An 18,268-nucleotide genomic window follows, 5' to 3' on the forward strand; every position below is an offset into this window, starting at 1 on the left:
TGACACCAGCACTAAATTTGGTTTATGGTCTCTTCTAAAGGCAAGATGGTCCGTGCCAGAAGGAATAACTACAGTTGGCACTGTTGATTATCTTAAAGGGGAATATATTTCCCCTTATTTATGGTGAGAAGAGTTTCTAACTGTTCAAGCAGCAGAGTGTCCTGTGGCACCTTATAGACTAACAGACGTATTGGAGCATGAGCTTTCATGGGTGAATACCCACTTCGTCGGATGCATGACTTTCAGACTGCATGGATCAGTCAAACAAGAACTCATGCCACACATTGATCTTACTGTCATCCCCTACTGTAGGCATCAAGATAATCTGTGATGTCATATGAGGTAAGACAACTTGTAACCCCTTCTGTTCTTGACGTGTTCCATTGCATATGTAAAAGCATAGAATCTGCAACACTGAATCAGAGCAGAGGTTCAACTAGTTTAGCCCTCTATCTTTGACAGTGGTCAATACCATCTGCTTCAGAGGAAGGTGCAAGAACATTGTAATGAGCTATTATGGAATAACTTGCCTATACGAGAAGTCTTCTTCCTGACCCCAAACTGTGAGGTAATGGCTTATGCCCTGATGGTTTACATCTATTATAAATTGTTTAATCAGTCTAATGTCATGAGGGTGTTCTTATTGTCCATATAAATATCTAATCCTTATATTATTAAAAAATCCTAATAAGCTCTAACACATTTCTTTAGCTTTGGGAAATGTTTACAATGCCTTTTGCTCTCATTCCACTCTGAGACCTGTTCTGTCCACCATTTGTGCCATTATAACTGTCACTTGGGACTGTACCAGTACAAATATACTGGTAAAAATTATATCCTTAAATATGGACACACTTATAGCAGTAAAAAGATTACTTATTACAGAAAACAGGACTAAGCTATATCAGTGTCAGATATGACAATATAAACACATTTATACTACTTCTACTGTGGCCAACCTAGGGGTTACATATAGCTTTAAATACACCAGTTTAATTGGATGTACAACTTTGCTGTGTAGACAAGGCACTAGAACAGTGGTTCTCCTCCCAGGGCCTGCGGGCTGCTTGTGGTTCAGTCAGCTGCGGCCCATGCGACATCCTCAGGGCCATATTGATTATATAGATAGATAGATACATATAGATATATATTAGTGTGTGTGGATGTGGCCCACATAACACAGAGAGCTGCATATGCATACCACAATGGTAAATATTTTGAACTAGAAGATGAGTTAGTCAATGGATGGCACTAACGCAGATTACAGCAGCACATATTCTCTTTTCCTAATAACTCTGGCCAAAACCTGATTTTTAAACCCTAAACAAAGAGAGATGAAGGAAAGAGCTGGAACATTACTACAGCCACCTATAAATCAAGTGAAATATTTTTCCTCCAGTCAATTCTTTCAAGCCTTCTACTTCCGGAGTAGTACCAGGGGATTTTTATTTATTTATTTTGTATGTGTATTTTCTATTTTTCAGAGTCACATTAATTTCCTTTGCTGAGAAAAGTGATATGAGTTCTTTGAGAAAGTAAGAATGGGCCATATTTGTACCAGAAAAGTGCCTGAAGATGTCTTAATGCATATAATAGTTAACAAACAAGCAAGGTGGCCGGCAAAATCAAACCCTAAAGTTTAACAGGGAAATAGAGGCAGAGTACAGTAGTTAGTGAGAGTAAAAAACCATTCAGTGTTTGCTTTACAAACCAATTGTCTCCATTTTAAAATGTTATTTAGAGTGGTTTTAACACATACATACTGATTTGTCATAGAAAGTAACAAACATTCAGAGGTAGTTAAGTTCCCATGCTTCTATATACTTCTCTCCCCCTCCCTTTTTTAATATAACGACTTATTTGCATAAAATGAAGAACTTTGCTGCTTACAACCCCATCTGCTCCTGCTTCCTCACTTTTAAATCAATTAACTGTTGAGGAGATGCCACAAACATAAAATAACAAATAAGGAAGGAATAAAGAGAAAAAACAAATGAACTTCTGAACAACAAAAAAACCCTGCTAACATGCCAAAACGTTCTAGTATTAAAAAAAGGAAAGAAGTTTGAAAAACCAGAAACTTTGCTGGAAGGTTTCTAAATAAAACAAATTATTTTTCCACAAGCTGTAAGCAGCAAGCAGCAAAAGAGCAGAAAACATCATTAGCAAAGAAAGTGTCCCGAGTTACAAAAGTACCCTTTGTTGGGGTACTTAGCCACATTAGAGTGGCTGACTTTCTTTTAAAAAACAGGTGAAATTAATTTATGATCCGGTTTAGAAGAGAGTAATTCTGTGTGTCTCCGACCCTCCTCCGGAAATTTTTCTGGAGTGAAATTCCATTCCTTTAGATGCATCTTCAGATCTTATATTAAATCCTAACATTTCAATGCAGAAAAGTTCCCAGATTTTAACAATGTCCTGGAATCTATGGAAACTTTATGGTGAAATCTGATTACTATAGCACTCTCTGAAACCAAGATTAAGAATTTGAATTCACTTTCATTTAGATTTAGACATCTTTCAGAGATAATCTGCTTTTAAAAAACCTCCACAAGCCATTTGTTGCAAGAGTTTTAACATCCAGGCCATTTTTTTAAATTTTAAGATACGGGACAGTTTTCAGCTGCAAATTAGCTGAAGTTCTGTTTCTACCAATGCAAAGCAATACACCTATTAAAAAAGGGTATAATTTTCTATTTCTGCAATCTCCAAAGCAAAGAATTGGAGCTTGAAAATTATTGCCACATTATTTTTTCCACTGAAAAGTCTCATGCAAAAGTGATGCAAGACATTTTAACTGGTTTTCCATAGCTTTTGTCTCTGTTAGGTGAGTAGATGTGAGGCTAGCCCCCACACTGAGATATTTCCCACATACTTAGCTGATTTAACTGTTCCCAGAGCTTTCTGATTTCAGCCAGGAGGACCACCAGTCACCTCAGTCCTGATGTCACTAGTTCTTTCTGTCTCACTGCAGCTCTGGCTTTGTACTCCTGCCTTACTGGTCAAGTCAGTTCCATAGACAATCCCATTCATTTCACTTATATCACATATCCTACCTTGATCTCTTTCTCAAGGTCACCAGCAGATTCCAGTTCTCCCTCACCCCCTCCTTTATGCCAAAATCAGGACCCACACTGGCAACTGACCACAGAAAGCAATGTATGTGGAAAGCAACTGTGAGTCCTCTATAGAAGGCTGTTTAGCTCAACCAATTAACCCAGTTCCAGCCACACCCTCATAGGACATTCAATATGACTGCAGTAAGATACAATTGCTTTAATTCCCCCACTTCCCCCTTTGCAAAACAGAATAGTAGTGTAGTAACTTTAAAAAACAGTAGCTACCCACTATGGCTGTTCTCTTCCTCTTCTCTTTCTAGCGAGTTGGAAAGCACTAGTTAGGTGTAAGGAGAAGAGAGCCAAAACAAACAGGAAAGTCAAGATAATGTGTTGTACCAATCAGAGACGCAACATGGGCATGGTGATATCTTTAACTGGACAAACTTCAGTGGGTGAGAGAGAGCAGCTTACATAGAGCTCAAAAGACTGTGTGTCAGAAGTTGGTCCAATAAAAGATAACTACTTTACCCACAGCCTCTCTCTAAGATCCTGGAACCAACACCACTACAACAACACAACATCGTACCAATCAGAAAGTTACAAAACCATTTTTCACAGTGTGCATCTCAAACTGGTTCTCTCCATGAAGGAGACTTTAAAAGTTTCATTGGAAAAACACAGACATACAATCCATCATGACAAAGAGGCACAGACTTTTAAAACTGTCCTGAAAATTAATCCCAAATGAAAGTTTCCTTCTTGGCAGGTCTATTATTGTCTTACAAATACGGAGGTTATATATATGGGTTGGTTTCTTGTAGAATTTATTTTCAAATATTTGTGAAACATCATACATTGTCATTCCTTTTTCCATTTTCATAATGCATTGTTTACAATGTATTGAACAAATCTCCCCCCAAAATCAACTAAATTCCATCTAGAGTATAAAACTGTAAAACATTTAACTGTCTTGCTACAATTGATAATATTCAGAAAACATGAAGCTGAGTCCAATAACATGTCATTTAAGAAATTTGTTTGCATCCCCGATTTCTAAGAGTGTGTTCTTTCACAGCTCCATACCAAAGCAGCTTGGGAGTAGGAGATATGTGCATTCATCTATGAGCATAAAAGACATTTCTGAACGTGATTTCAGGTTCGTTTTCTAATATTTGTTCAGCAGCCATAACTATCATACTAGGATCAGTGGGACAAGTTCTCCAATCACATCATGATCCATCTCTGCAGCTGATACTGAAAGAAATGCTATTGATGGTCCTAAGAGCACATTTTTCCAGGGCTGAGGATCAGAGCATTTTTTACTAAGGATTCTTAGCTATGGGACATGCTATCAGTAGTGTCTTGCTACTTAGAAGTATTTTCCCAATAGTGAAAGAATGTAATGGTCTAGCAATATTTTCCCATGGAAAACAACCAATAAGATAAATCCACAACAAAGAGAACTTGCTCCACCTTTTGGACATATTGAACTCTTATCTTTAGTTTTGTGCACATCACCTATCCAGCATTCAACAGGCAACATACCAAAGAGGTGTTCATCGTGATACCAGACAGCTTTTCAATCCTTTTATCAAAGTGTTGCAGTTTTCATTTCATGGGGTGTGAAACAACAATTAACAATGAGCAAAGAAAGTTACTGTGTATGCAGAGCATTTCTGTCCATGCTAGGTGTTGTCTTTAGTCCCTCAAATCTTTCTTTTTCCCGTTTTAGTTCCCCTCCATCCTGCTTCTCCCCCCACCCAGTGACCCCTCAGCCCTGCATGGGACTGTCCACATTTGAAGCACAAGATGTTTGGATGCAATTTTCTCATGAGCCAATCAGTGCTGTTCCTGAGCTATTCTAAGGAGGCACTAGAGAATGACTAAGATGGTCCCTTTTTAGGGCTGCTCCTCCAGAGGGCCAAGGGCTTAAAGTCCCAAGATGAATCACCAAAGTATCTAGATTCCCGTGTTGTAACATGTTAGTCTACAGTTATGCCACAGAACTGGACAATAGCCAGAACTTTTGAATGAATAAAAGTTTACTGGTCCCTCTGGCATAATCTTGATTAATGTCTGGTTTGTATTTCTATAGCATCTTTTATCAGAGGATCACAGAAGACTTTACAAACAATAATTAAATCATGTAATTCCCATGTGAAAAGGGGGATTATTATATAATATAATTATTGTTAATTTACAGATGGGTAACAGGAGGCACATAGGTGAAGTGCTACCCAAAACTGTATAGTCAGTCAGTGGTAGGATCAGGATTAGATCCTACTCCAACCACTAGACTGGTTCCTTAGAGGCTCTCCTGCCTTCACTTATGCAACTGTGGCAGTCCCACTAGTAACACTGGTGTAGTGCTGCCATGCCAAGGGGCATGATATGGGAGGAAAGGTGGGGTGCACATGCTGCATAGCTCCTCCTCATCTTGCAGAGGTGGTGTGCTAATGCTACAGTAAATATTCCAGTCATTCATCTGCAGTAGTGTCGATACGCTAGTTTTACAGCCTCTGGAAAGCAGAAGGGAATCTTCACACCGCCAGTCACCCCCAGACTATCAAAGATCAACTTTTGGACAAAATGAGTTTTGCTCTTAAGAGGTATTCTCTGCTCAAACTGAGTACCGTGCTCTTCTTTTTTCAATCTGCCCCCTTTTTGCAGAGACCTTCCCCCCATTTCTTTATCAGAGGGGTTGCTGAGGGATGTGTGCCAATTCCAAAAAAAAGAAACCCTGCTACTTGAAACAAAGTAAATTCCTATGTCACCAGAGGGCCTGTTTAACCACCTCACAAAGCACCATGTCTTAAAGCGAAGTTGGCATGAGACTGGAAAGATGTGTGAGCCCATCATGGGGAGGCGCTCAGCACCCAAACGCTCTGGTCCATGGGAAAGGAAGGGTAACTGGAGTTTGTGGGGTGATGGCTCATGCAGGATCGGAGCCCCACCCCCAGGCTCTGCAGGGCACTGGTGCCCAGGGCACAGAGAGGCTAAGTGACTTGACCAAGGGCACAGCGCCTCAGACGGAGCAAGGACTCGAACCCCGGTCCCCCCCCCCGGCCTAGGGTCACGGCGGCGCGGCCCAACAGCCTCTTGCTCAGCCCGCCCACCAGCCTGTACTTCCCCACCGGCCGCTGCCCTCCGCCTGACTCGCTCAGCCCCCCCAACTAACCTAGTGGAGCCGCCGCTGCCGCCTCCGGGAAATGGCAGAGCCCCGAGCCGACCCTCTCCGCCCCAGGCTGTCCTGAGGAGCGCATGAGAGCAGCGGCTCCTCCGTGCTTTTCAGTCAGGCGTTGAGCCGGACAGGCCGGGCATCTGGGGTCCTGCCTGGGCGGGGGATGCAGCGGTAACTTTGCCGTACAACATGGCGGCGCTGTGCCGGGGGCGGAAGCGCTTTCAATGGGAGCCTGTGCTTTGCCGTACGGCTCGGGTCCTGTCAGGTACGGCGGCCTCATCCCCTTGGCAGTTGCCTTCTGCCAGAGCGGCGGCGGGGATGGCTTCCGCCTTCTGTCTCTTGGCGAGCTGCTGCAGGGGGGACGGGAGGGGGTCTCCCTGTCGGGGGAGCTGCTGCGGGGACGAGGGGCGGCCTCCCCACTCGGCCTCAGACTGGGGGGCAGCAGCAGTGGCCGCTGGGGGAGGTGATTGAGACCCTCCTGGGGCGGGGGGAGGGGGAGAGAGCTCCTGGTTCTTGGTGGGGCTCCCTTCTCTAGGAAGCTGGTGGGGGAGGGGCAAGTAGGTGGCCATTTCCCCCTGCCCTGGAAATGTTGGGTTGGGGGGTGGGGAGGACTCTGCCGCCCATTTCCAGCTCTGAGACACCCAGAGTTGCGGTGACACCTTATCTGAAGGCACCTAACAACTTTTTAAGCACAACCATTATATTATAGAGGGAGATCAGTGGTTCTGTGCACAACCTCTCTCTATTCTGAAATATACACATCTACCAAGGAAACTCCCTAGGTCAGGGTAGGCAATTTATGGCACACATGCCAAAGGAGGCACATGAGCTGATTTTCAGTGGTAGTCACAGTGCCCAGGTCCTGGCCACCGGGCTGGGGTTGCTCTGCATTTTAATTTAATTTTAAATGAAACTTCTTAAACATTTTAAAAACCTTATTTACTTTACATACAACAATAGTTTAGTTATATATTATAGACTTATAGAAAGAGAGCTTCTAAAAATGTTAAAATATATTACCAGCACGCGAAACCTTAAATTAGAGTGAATAAATGAAGACTCGGCACAGCACTTCTGAAAGGTTGCCAACCCCTGCCCAGGTTGAAACTGGTGATACAGCTTGGGAATGTGATTTTCTCCTATCCTGCAAGTTGTTGAGGGCTATCGCTTCTTATTTATTTAACTACAAATTGATGACCCTCGGTAGCTTGACAAATCAGGCTGTTAGCAAACCAAATGGTCTGGCTCTTTGTGATAGAAATCACTTTTTACCTTTTGTATTAAAGTGAGTTGTTGCAGACTACTAGTTCGTAATTTAGATTGCTGCTTCTGCTTGCTTGAGAACAAAAATTAAATAGTCTGGGTAGAAAAATGTCTACTTCTGGAACAACTTTTTTTCAACCAAAGTTTCATAAGACTCTTTAACATGTTGCTTTGGAGACTGCATGCATGAAAACTTCAGACACAGTATAGGACCTGTTACTCTCTTGTCAATGAAATATGCATTAGAGTTCCAGTTATAATTGTTGTGGAAATTGCTGTCCGTTTCTCCTATGTATATGTGACAAACTTTCCCCCCGTTATGGCAGATAAGTAGAATAATCTATTTCATAATGATCTAGTAAGCTAGAGGCATTATGACTTATTGTGTCAATCCACTTTTTGGTGGACATTGTCAGTACAATATCTAATTTATTTTCACTTTTTTGCTATTTGTTTATTGTTTGTTTTTTGTTTAATTTCTGAAAACAAACTAGTTAGTTTTATCTGCTGGTTTTCATGCACTAGCACATTGTTCTTTTAGAGGGTAAAATGTTTTAGTGGGTACAACAGAGTGTTATGGGACACTGATAGGACACTATTTTAATTTAAAAACCCCCAAACCTGACACCTCTATGAGTCTATGAGTTATGGGACACTGATAGGACACTATTTTAATTTTAAAACCCCCAAACCTGACACTTCGTAATGTACCTCTGCCATCTTTCTAATTTCTTCTTCTGTTTTTTATATGTTCTTTCCATAGGAAAAAATGAGTATGATCTTCTGGTGATTGGTGGAGGTTCTGGAGGCCTTGCTTGTGCAAAAGAAGGTTTGGAGCTGTAAAGAAATAATAATAAAAAGTTCAATTTTTTGTTTAAATTATGACTATATTAGTTACGTCATTGCTGTCTCTGCTAGTCTCCTTAAAACATTTAGTCCTTACAAAGAATGTTTTTTTAAAATCATTAATTCACTTATATTTGAGGAGTCATTCATAGACAGGAACAGGACAGTCTTGTATGGTGGGTTTTTTTTCTTCCCCTTATCTTTCTTTAAACTCTGCCTTCATTGCCATCTGGACTTTTAGCACACTACAACAGTGAAGTAAGGGCTAAGTTACACTGAATGCTTCAGTAGATGGTATCCTTTTTTCCTTTACTCTTTATTATACCTTCTGCCAGGACCGGCTCTAGCCATTTCACTGCCCCAAGCAAGGCGGCACACCGTGGGGGGCACTCTGCCGCTCGCCGGTCCCGCGGCTCCGGTGGACCTCCCGCAGGCGTGCCTGTGGATGCTCCACCAGAGCCGCGGGACCAGCGGACCCTCCGCAGGCACACCTGCGGGAGGTCCACTGGAGCTGCCTACCGCCCTCCCGGCAACCAGCATAGTGCCCCCCGCGGCGTGTCGCTCCAAGCTTGCTCTTGGCGCACTGGGGCCTGGAGCCAGCCCTGCCTTCTGCATCTTTACACACAGTAAAAACAGTTGCTGAAACTAGAAGCACCAAACAGCTGTTGGAATTGTCAGGGAAATTGCTGTCTTTACTAACTGTATTTAATGTGTTTAATAACCTTATATTTTTTTCCTCCAGAACTGCAGCACTATAATGAGGTTTTTCCTTCATGTGTTTTCCTCTTTGCTAAATATGATTGCTCTCCTTGTTTTTTGTTTTGAAGCTGCTCAGTTTGGAAAGAAGGTGGCTGTTCTTGATTACGTGGAGCCTTCACCTAAAGGTATGAAAGTAAGCCATGATCACTTTTTATATCAAAGAAGTTTTAAATAGGTCTGTTTCTAAACACATTAGTGCCAGTGTGGTGTCGGTGGTGTTTGGCATTGTAGAAGTACACTGTGAGTCAGTCTTTGCCCTCAAGAAATCAATAGCATAACTCCCCTTGACTTCAGTGGGAGCAGAATTTGGATAAAGTTTAAAATCATTGTCTCAGTTAAAACATGACTGTTAGCAAATGTAACTTACAATTCAGCTTGTGTTCATTATCTTATCTCTAAATCAAGTGGCTCTTGAATTTTTCCTATGGTGTATTATGTAAATGAGGAGGTAGGAACGCAGACATTTCAATGGGATTGTATATAGTTGGTGTTGCTGTGCTTTCACTCTTACACTTCTCAATGCACAAAAGATCTAAGGTATTTTTAGTACTAATCTTAAACTTAAAAATAAAAAGTTATTTCCATAAATACCATAAGAAGAGTTAGAAATTCATCTGCAGCAGATTGTGTAAATGGCATCTGTGAATTCCAAACTAACTGCATTAGTTTAAAATTATCTGTTTGGATTTTTTGTACGTTCTCTTTAGGAACCAAATGGGGACTTGGTGGCACTTGTGTGAACGTTGGCTGCATTCCTAAAAAGCTTATGCATCAAGCATCTCTTTTAGGGAGCGCTCTTAAAGATGCCCAACATTATGGCTGGAATATATCCCACCCTGTTCGCCATGACTGGTAAAGAATATTGTACCTATGCATTTTGTGTTTCCGTAGATGTGTATTAAAATTACCAAAATTTTCCCCACTGCTTTTCACTCTGAGACAGCAACAGAATTGAATTTCACTTGGACTATTCTTTGGTCACTCTTTGGAAAAAATCAGGCTTGCTAGTTTTACAAGGAAGATATTGTGTGAGAGTTTTCATTTAGCACTTTGTTCTAGTGTCAAGAATATTTTTGTAATATAAATAACTTCCATCAATTACCTGTGCATCAATCTTTGAGTTGCATTTTCAGTATCTGTAATATGATGATTTAATACTTTGTGTCTTGTTTCTTGATAGGCCTGTGATGGCAGAAGCCATTCAAAATTATGTCAAATCCTTGAACTGGGGACACAGAGTGCAGCTACAGGACAAGTAAATGAAACTCTACATTTGATCTTCCCTCATATAGTCAGCTTTTCTCCTCTTTGTAGAACTGCTGTTTCAGCTTTGGCATTTCCTGCATTTTTGCAAGTACTGAAACTCTCCATCAAAGACTATTGATCTGTTTCTTAATGTCAGCTAAATGAGTGAAAAATGTTGCCACTTTTTCCTTCTTATGTTAGGGCCTTACCGAATTCACGGTCCATTTTGGTCAATTTCACAGTCATAGGATTTTTTAAATTGTAAATTTCATGATTTCAGCTATGTTAATCTTAAATTTCATGTAATTATAGGGGTCCTGACTGAAAAAGGAGTTGTGGAGGGGTAGGGGGTGTCATAAGGTTATTGCAGAGGGTCTGTGCTGCCTTCAGAGCTGGGTGGCTGGAAAGCAGCAGCTGATGGCCAGGCACCCAGCTCTAAAGGTGGTACCATACAATACCATACCATGCCATCCTTACTTCTGCACTGCCGCTGGGAAGGTACTGCCTTCAGAGCTGGGTGCCTGACCATCAACCACTGCTTTCTGGCCACTCAGCTCTGAAGGCAGCACAGAAGTAAGGATGGCAATACTGCTGCCCCCCTAAAATAACCTTGCAACCCCCCTGCAACTCCCTTTTATGTCAGAACTCCCAATTTGAGAAACTTTGGTCTCCCCTCTCATGAAATCTATAGTATAGGGTTAAAGCACACACAGATTTCATGGTCTGTGATGCGTTTTTCATGGCCACAAATTTGGTAGGACCCTACTTATGTGCAAAGTGATTGGGAGTGACTGTTAGACAAAAGCTGTCCTGTGAGGTTTTAAGTATCAGAGGGTAGCTGTGTTAGTCTGGATCTGTAAAAGCAGCAAAGAATCCTCTGGCACCTTATAGACTAACAGACGTTTTGGAGCATGAGCTTTCGTGGGTGAATACCCACTTCCTCAGATGCATGTCAGACATGCATCTGAGGAAGTGGGTATTCACCCACGAAAGCTCATGCTCCAAAACGTCTGTTAGTCTATAAGGTGCCACAGGATTCTTTGCTGCTGTGAGGTTTTGTCATCCCAGAGATTTAGTTTTGGAGTGCCACGGAGCTTAAGTTAGGGCTGTGAATAGAAATCTTTCTGCTGGGATGACTCAAAGTAATATTGATAAGCTTTGGAAGGAACTGTGCCCAGCCTCTTCTGGAAGGGGCACTGCAGTAACTTTAAGGATGAGTGTGAGTGAATGGACTGGTTCTTCAGGACCAGAAAACCTTCGCTCTGGTGTGCAGGAGGGTTGACATTAATATAAAATAGACGAAATCTGAGGTTCCTGTGGGAGAATTTTCGCACAGCACCAGTGAGCCTGTAAATAACATTGCTGAACTATAGAAATGAATGCATAGTTAACATCATTTAAAGAACAGACAAACTTTTCAGCCCTCAGGCCTTCTCAAGGTTGTCTAGATCATTTGGCAATGTTTCCTTTGTGGTGAAGATGAAGTTAATGGGTAATTTAGGAGGTGCATAGCTAACTTCAGAGGGAGTCACAAAGCTAATGTTCCTAAGTATGCACTTTAGAGAAATAGTAATACTGTGCCCTTATTTGGTACCTGTCATCTAGGAGATCAGTGGGTTTTTTTAAGCACTAAATCTTGCAGCATCTTTTACAATAGGTGTTGTTCCCATTGTATAGATAACTTTTGTGCCATAGTTTACTTAAGTGACTTGCCTAAGGTCACATAAGTCAGTGGTGAAGCCACAAATAGATCTATGGAATGCTGATGCTCCCCTTCCATTTACTTTCCTGTTTTGCTGCTATTTACTGCCTGCCTCTTTGTCACTTTAGGCCTGATGCTCTTGAAAGAGTGGGCTAGCTGATTGTACGTGTCTTGGATTTTTGTTCACTAAGCAGGTGTAATTTTTTTAAACAGAAAAGTGAAGTATTTCAACCTCACAGGCAGTTTGATGGATGCACACACAGTTCGTGGTTTGACAAATGCAGGTAAAGAGGTGAGCTACATGGCTGGTTATTATAGCCTCATCTGGTTGAACCTCAGAAACTCTAGCCTCAAGTCTGTTCTTAGCTGTCAAATATACTGGGATCTAGGTTTTATTTTGCAAATTTAGTTTGCAATTATCAAACCAGAACCTCCTGCACATGGAAATTAATAGGGCTTTGCAATTGTAAAGTACTCTCTGTCCAAGAATCTCAAAGTGCTTAAATAAACATCAAAATATTGATAATTGAGCATAATAAACCCCACTCCCAACATTGAGTTAGCTTGTATTATTATTTCCACTTTACAGATGGGAAAACTGAGGCACAAGAAGGTTAATTGTCTTGGCCAAAGTCCCATAGTATTGGCAGAGCCAAGATCAATGGCAGAGGTTTAAATAGAACCCAGATCTTCTCACTGTGTTATGCTGTAACCACTAAACGAAACTCTTCCTCCTTATGTTGTCTCCTGGGTCATCTAAGAGATGCTTTTCCTCCATTTGCAAAATTGGAAAAACATTGCATCTTTTTTTTTAATGCAGATATATTGCAGTTTAACTTCAAGCACCTGAGTGGAGTCATGGTTGGTAATCACTTCTGCCCCATTAGCAAAAGATCTTGAATAAAACTATGTAAATGTACCAAAATTTTCAGAAGTGATTACTTGAGGTACTTTAAAGAGGCCTGACTTTCAAATAGTAGATGCTCAGCACTTTCTGAAAATCACTCCTTATAAGATGTCTTGATTCTAGTACCCAAAATCATTTGTCACTTTTAGATGAATGCAACCTTTGTTAACATAGTGCTGGTTTGTGCACGAGTTTACACAAATAGCATGTGCTAATACCAGTTTTTCTGAGTTCTTAATACCCATGTGTATGTCATTAAAAGTTAATGACAGACAATAAGGTTGTCTCAGAATAAAGCCAGCGATTCTTGCAGAGGTTGTTGATCATGATGATCCTAACTCTGTGTATTTATTTGAAGACTATCGTTACTGCAGAAAACATCGTCATTGCCACTGGAGGGAGGCCAAAATATCCCACACATGTAAGTCATGTCTGCCATGTGACATCTCCAATAGCTTTACTTTTTCTGCTTTAGCTCACACTAAATGTTTGGAGGACTTACCAAAGGACATAGATGCACAGATAAAGATACAAATGATTAACTTTTGTGAGAGTGTGAGCTGGAACAGTTGTCTTTAATATAATATGTGAGCTTTCCAGCAAAAATTAAAATATAAGACCCGTTTTTTAATCAGACCGTAACCAGTTTTATGAGATGTCTCAGGGCGATGCATCTGAAGTTGGAGAGCAACTGGCAGGTCCAGCTTTCTTTTTGAAAAGTGTTCTTAGTGCTGGTGAAAGGTGACAGACTAACAGTTCTTAAAACTGGAGTCGTTATCTTATACAACAGACTGTTAAGTATGGGAACTCGCCATGCATCCTTTCCCAGACTGTCCTGACCATGTATATTTACCTTGATTGGGAGGGACCACCTCTGAGGATCAGGGTGATTTACTTTCATTGGACTCTCCTGAAAATGCCAATTAGTTTTAATTGTGATGGTGACTTTGAGAGGTAAATACCTGTCCACTGGAAACTGAATTGAGATGTCTGAACTCATTTCATATAAGCCATTGGTCTTTTCTCAAATTAAGTTGCTATCAACCAGGGAAGGGTTCTAACCAATGTCCTGGTGGTAAAAGGTCCATAGCAGTTAGTTATCTTGCGGCCCATCAGTGTTGTTTACCAAAGGCTGATCTCACTGAACATTAAGCCTCTCAGAACTAGCTGGCACATAATGTAAATTCCTTTGACAGAGTGTAAAAACCAAAAATAGGCTTCCTGCATGTTTTTCTGCAGGTGTAATTCCCTCATCCCTTATTGTGTAATGCCTATGTGAAACAAGGGTGAAAGCATAACATAGTCATGTCTAAAAATGGTTATAGCTCTTGCAAGGAGAAAAAAGAAATGAGTTTCACCATAAGAGTTGTGGAGGTGATATTGAACATCCTTTTGTATAGACATTGCTGTTCCTATGGTCTATGTTCGTTCAGTAAGCCAGGTCAGAGGTGTCTGCCCATTTCCTTCTCTTGTCATGGATGGTTACTGGGATTTTGGTGCTCTGATATGATGAACATCATTGTCAAAGTTTTAGTGGCAGCTGCTTCAGTGGCACTGATGGATGATCTCCTCCTGTCAATGGATACAAGACTGTCATCCATTTTCATCCTGGTGTAACTCTCTCATGGTCAACAGTGTTGAATGCTGTAGAATCTGCTATCTTGCCTGAGAGAGGCAGCAGGCTCCTAGGATAATACGTGCTAAAATGGTTAGAGGTCTTTCTGAAAGGATGCTCACAATGAATAGTGAGCACCTCTACCACTAGAATCAATTCTGTCTATTCCTTTTCAACACCTACTTATAACCTCTATGTGAAGTGTTCAGGTGGCATGGACTCAAGTTCCAGCAATATGCAGATAATCTACAGATCTTCTTATCCGTCACCACATGCAAGCATATCACACGATGGCCCAGTGCTTGAATGAGATCAGCTCTTATATGAAGAACAGTTGGCTGAAGCAAGGCAGCGGCGATGCTTGTGGACAGAGAAAAGTATTTTGAAGAGCTTGCAGACAAGGTGCAGTCTCTGTTGGTTGAAGATACACATCCCCTAATTGGGCAGTTCAGTTTGTAGTCTAGGAATACTCTTGGATTCCTTGCTGATGCTGAGCTATCACATAGCAGCATCTACAAGTAATGCTTTCTACCATCTCCTCTTGGCTACGAAACTCCCATCCCATCCTGGCAGACAAAGACCTGGCCTGAGTTATTCATGCCTTCTTCACCTCTCACCTGGATAACTGCAAGGTGATATATCAGAGTATGAAAACCTTCAGCTCTTTGGAAACTCCAACTAGTGCAGTACACTCCAGTGTGTGTCCTGCCATGAACACATCAGATCTGTCCTTCACTCTCTACGCTAGCGTTCCATAGAATTTTGAATCAAGTTAAAGTCTCAGTCCTTATCTTCAAAGTACTCCATGGCTTGGGCCCAGGATATGTAAAAGATCATCTAAAGCTTAAGGATGATGACTGTGATCAACAACTATGTTCCTCTGGCACAATGGGACTCTCCATAAAACCAGTAAAGCTTGTCTGTGTGGGAGACCGAACGCTCTCCAGGGGTGGTCCAAGACTGTGATATGAACTCCCCCAGGAACTAGGACAATCACAGACCTCACCACCTTCTCCTCCAAGTGCAGGGCACATTTCTTCAACCTTGTATTCTCTAACATAAACACAGAGCAATCAATATTTATATTTAAAAACAAAAAAAGCACCACATTACCATCACTATCTTTTGGGTAATGAATATTCTCACCTGAATTAGCCTACAGAGAGCTGTCAAGCTAATGCACATAAACTCCATTGTACATGCTTCTTCCTCTGGGGAGAGGATGAGAGAACAAACACTTGACAGGTGTATAGTCATGTGGCTTAATGCACTAGAGGAAGGTACTCCATACTGTGTTGTTGAGCATGGTATAAAAACCTACATAGACTAGAATAGAAAAATTCAGAGTCCAAGCTTCACAGTCCTGATTTGGATAGAACTTCAGCTTCTGGATCACACCTAAAAACTTGCTGATTGCCTTAGATAAATTATTCTTTAATATTACTCTTTGAAGCATTCGGCAGTTTTCCCTGCACGTGTGTTAAAGTAAATGGGGGGAGAGGCACACCACAGCTCGCACTCCTTTGACAAAAGAAGAAGAAAACGTCCCCCCTTGTGCTTGGTTTGGGTAAGCAGCATGCACTCCACTTCTTGGCTGCTGTAATAAGAGTTCCCCCTTCTGTTTCAATCTGTGTTAACCACTGTTCCACTAGTGAACGTAGGAAAATACAAGAGCTGACTGCAGCTACCTTTCTATAGATTACATTGGCAATTCTATGGGTGACCAGTATTATAGATCGGAGTCTAAACATTCTAAAAAGTTACCGCACACAATGGAGAACATAGGGTTGATTCCACACAGAAGCAATGGGAATTTTAGGGGTGTTCAGTATGTGATAGGTCTGTTGGGTTCTTTTTAACCACTGGACATGTACAAATATAGTAAAATTCTAAAATGTTTATTAGCACCTCTACATAATTCTTTAGCTTTGTGGGTTTTATTTTGCAGAAAATCAGAAATTCAACTAATGGAAACAGTATAGTGTCTTGTAATGCTCAAGTTCAATTTTTCATTTATTTCCTGTGTTCTGTCAGCGCCAAAATTATCTATACATTTTATTCATAGATTGCAGGTGCATTGGAATATGGAATTACAAGTGATGATATATTCTGGTTGAAAGAATCTCCTGGAAAAACGTAAGACTTTAATATACATTGTTCCTTGCATTCTTACCTTGCTACAATAAGGCAAAATAATGGTCTAAATTACTGCTTTTGCATTCTAGCTTTCACTATCATTCTGTTTCACCTCTGAATTTTTTTTCCTGAATACTGCTATATCTAATTTTGTAAAGCTATTTTGTGGCTTTATTTCTGTGCTTTGCACAAGAAACACCTCTGAAAAGCAAATTGAATTTTCAGCATCATCAATCAGGAGTCTTTGGAATCAGGAGTCTTTGGAATTCTATTTCATAGAATAGCGGGGTTGGAAGGGACTTCAGGAGGTCATCTAGCCCAAGCCCCTGCTCAAAGCAGGATGGATCCCCAGACAGATTTTTGCCCCAGATCCCTACACGGCCCCCTCAAGGACTGAACTCACAACCCTGAGTTTAGCAGGCCAATGCTCAAACCACTGAGCTATCCCTCAGCAACGTTTCAGAAGGGATGTGCCAGGTCTTCATTCATTCACTCTAATTTAAGGTTTTGCATGCCAGTAATACATTTTAGCATTTTTAGAAGGTCTTTTTTTATAAGTCTATAATATATAACTAAACTATTGTAAATAAAGTAAATAAGTAAATAAATAAATAAGTAAATAAAGTAAATAAGGTGAAGCTTCATTTAAAATTCAATTAAAATGCAGAGCCCCCTGGACCAGTGGTCAGGACCCAGGCAGTGTGATTGCCACTGAAAATCAGCTTGTGTACCGCCTTCGGCACGCATGCCATAGGTTGCCTATCCCTGTCCTAGGTGAAGATACACCTCTACCTCGATATAATGCTCTTTGGGAGCCAAAAAATCTTACTGTGTTATAGGTGAAACAGTGTTATATTGAACTTACTTTGATCCACCGGAGTGTGCAGTCCTGCCCCCCCTCCCCAGAGCACTACTTTACCGCATTATATCCAAAATCGTGTTCTATCGGCTGACGTTATATCGAGGTAGCATGTAGCTTTTTTTTTTTAATTTATAGCAGTTATAAAGAGAAACCACAAGAGGGCAGCAAGTGCTTAGAATTTAATGCTGTATTGTTATTCTTTGCTGTGACTCTTTTGTGTATGTTTGAAATAAGTTGGTAAAACACAGTCCAGTTTCTTTTTGCTAGTGTTTACTCTTAACTGGTACTGCTACTTTTACAGCAAATCAAAGAACACAGAACATGATGTCGTCATGTTTTTCATTCTCTTAATCTGCTCTTTTTGGCTACTTCAGACTAGAAATACTAGTTTGATATATGTAACTTAATACAAAATTGTTAGACATCTATACATTGCAAACTAATTAGTGAAAATAGTAAAAATGTGTTCATAAAGAAAACCCCAACATTTCAATGCACAACAATGTGGCAGTTACAGAAAACGCTTTATGATGTAATTGTATGTGTGTGGGTGAAATAACTAGTAGCAAAGGTTTCTGCTCTACTAAATTGGAAGCTCTTTGGGACAGGCACTGTCTTTTTATTCTCTGTTTGTATAGCATCTGGCACAGTGGGGTCTTGATTTATGCCTGGGACTTCACAATACAAATAACA

General features: G+C 40.9%; 2 protein-coding genes across 6 annotated transcripts in view; one reads left to right on the plus strand and one right to left on the minus strand.

The window, feature by feature from the left end:
* Positions 1-6,337, minus strand: part of COMT (catechol-O-methyltransferase) — a 32,496-nt gene extending 26,159 nt beyond the window's left edge. Inside the window, exon 1 of one of the 3 annotated variants that reach the window (XM_030583530.1) lies at positions 6,238-6,337. The gene's annotated coding sequence lies outside the window, so the exon portion shown is untranslated. Of the gene's footprint in view, positions 1-3,056; positions 3,135-3,344; positions 3,377-6,237 lie in introns of those variants that run through there. The other 2 variants (XM_030583531.1, XM_030583533.1) reach the window with 2 other exon arrangements.
* A 75-nt stretch (positions 6,338-6,412) lies between these two features.
* The window catches only part of TXNRD2 (thioredoxin reductase 2), a 50,904-nt gene continuing 39,048 nt past the window's right edge, over positions 6,413-18,268 (plus strand). For all 3 annotated transcript variants that reach the window (XM_030583526.1, XM_030583528.1, XM_030583527.1), the window contains exons 1-8: positions 6,413-6,505; positions 8,267-8,332; positions 9,177-9,233; positions 9,816-9,960; positions 10,289-10,363; positions 12,269-12,347; positions 13,321-13,383; positions 16,643-16,713. In XM_030583526.1, coding sequence (XP_030439386.1) covers positions 6,430-6,505; positions 8,267-8,332; positions 9,177-9,233; positions 9,816-9,960; positions 10,289-10,363; positions 12,269-12,347; positions 13,321-13,383; positions 16,643-16,713 — 632 coding nt within the window. In that variant the 5' untranslated portion in view covers positions 6,413-6,429. The remainder of the gene's footprint in view (positions 6,506-8,266; positions 8,333-9,176; positions 9,234-9,815; positions 9,961-10,288; positions 10,364-12,268; positions 12,348-13,320; positions 13,384-16,642; positions 16,714-18,268) is intronic.

The sequence above is a fragment of the Gopherus evgoodei genome, chromosome 13 (genome assembly GCF_007399415.2).
Source record: "Gopherus evgoodei ecotype Sinaloan lineage chromosome 13, rGopEvg1_v1.p, whole genome shotgun sequence".
In the NCBI taxonomy this organism is placed as follows: domain Eukaryota; kingdom Metazoa; phylum Chordata; order Testudines; family Testudinidae; genus Gopherus; species Gopherus evgoodei.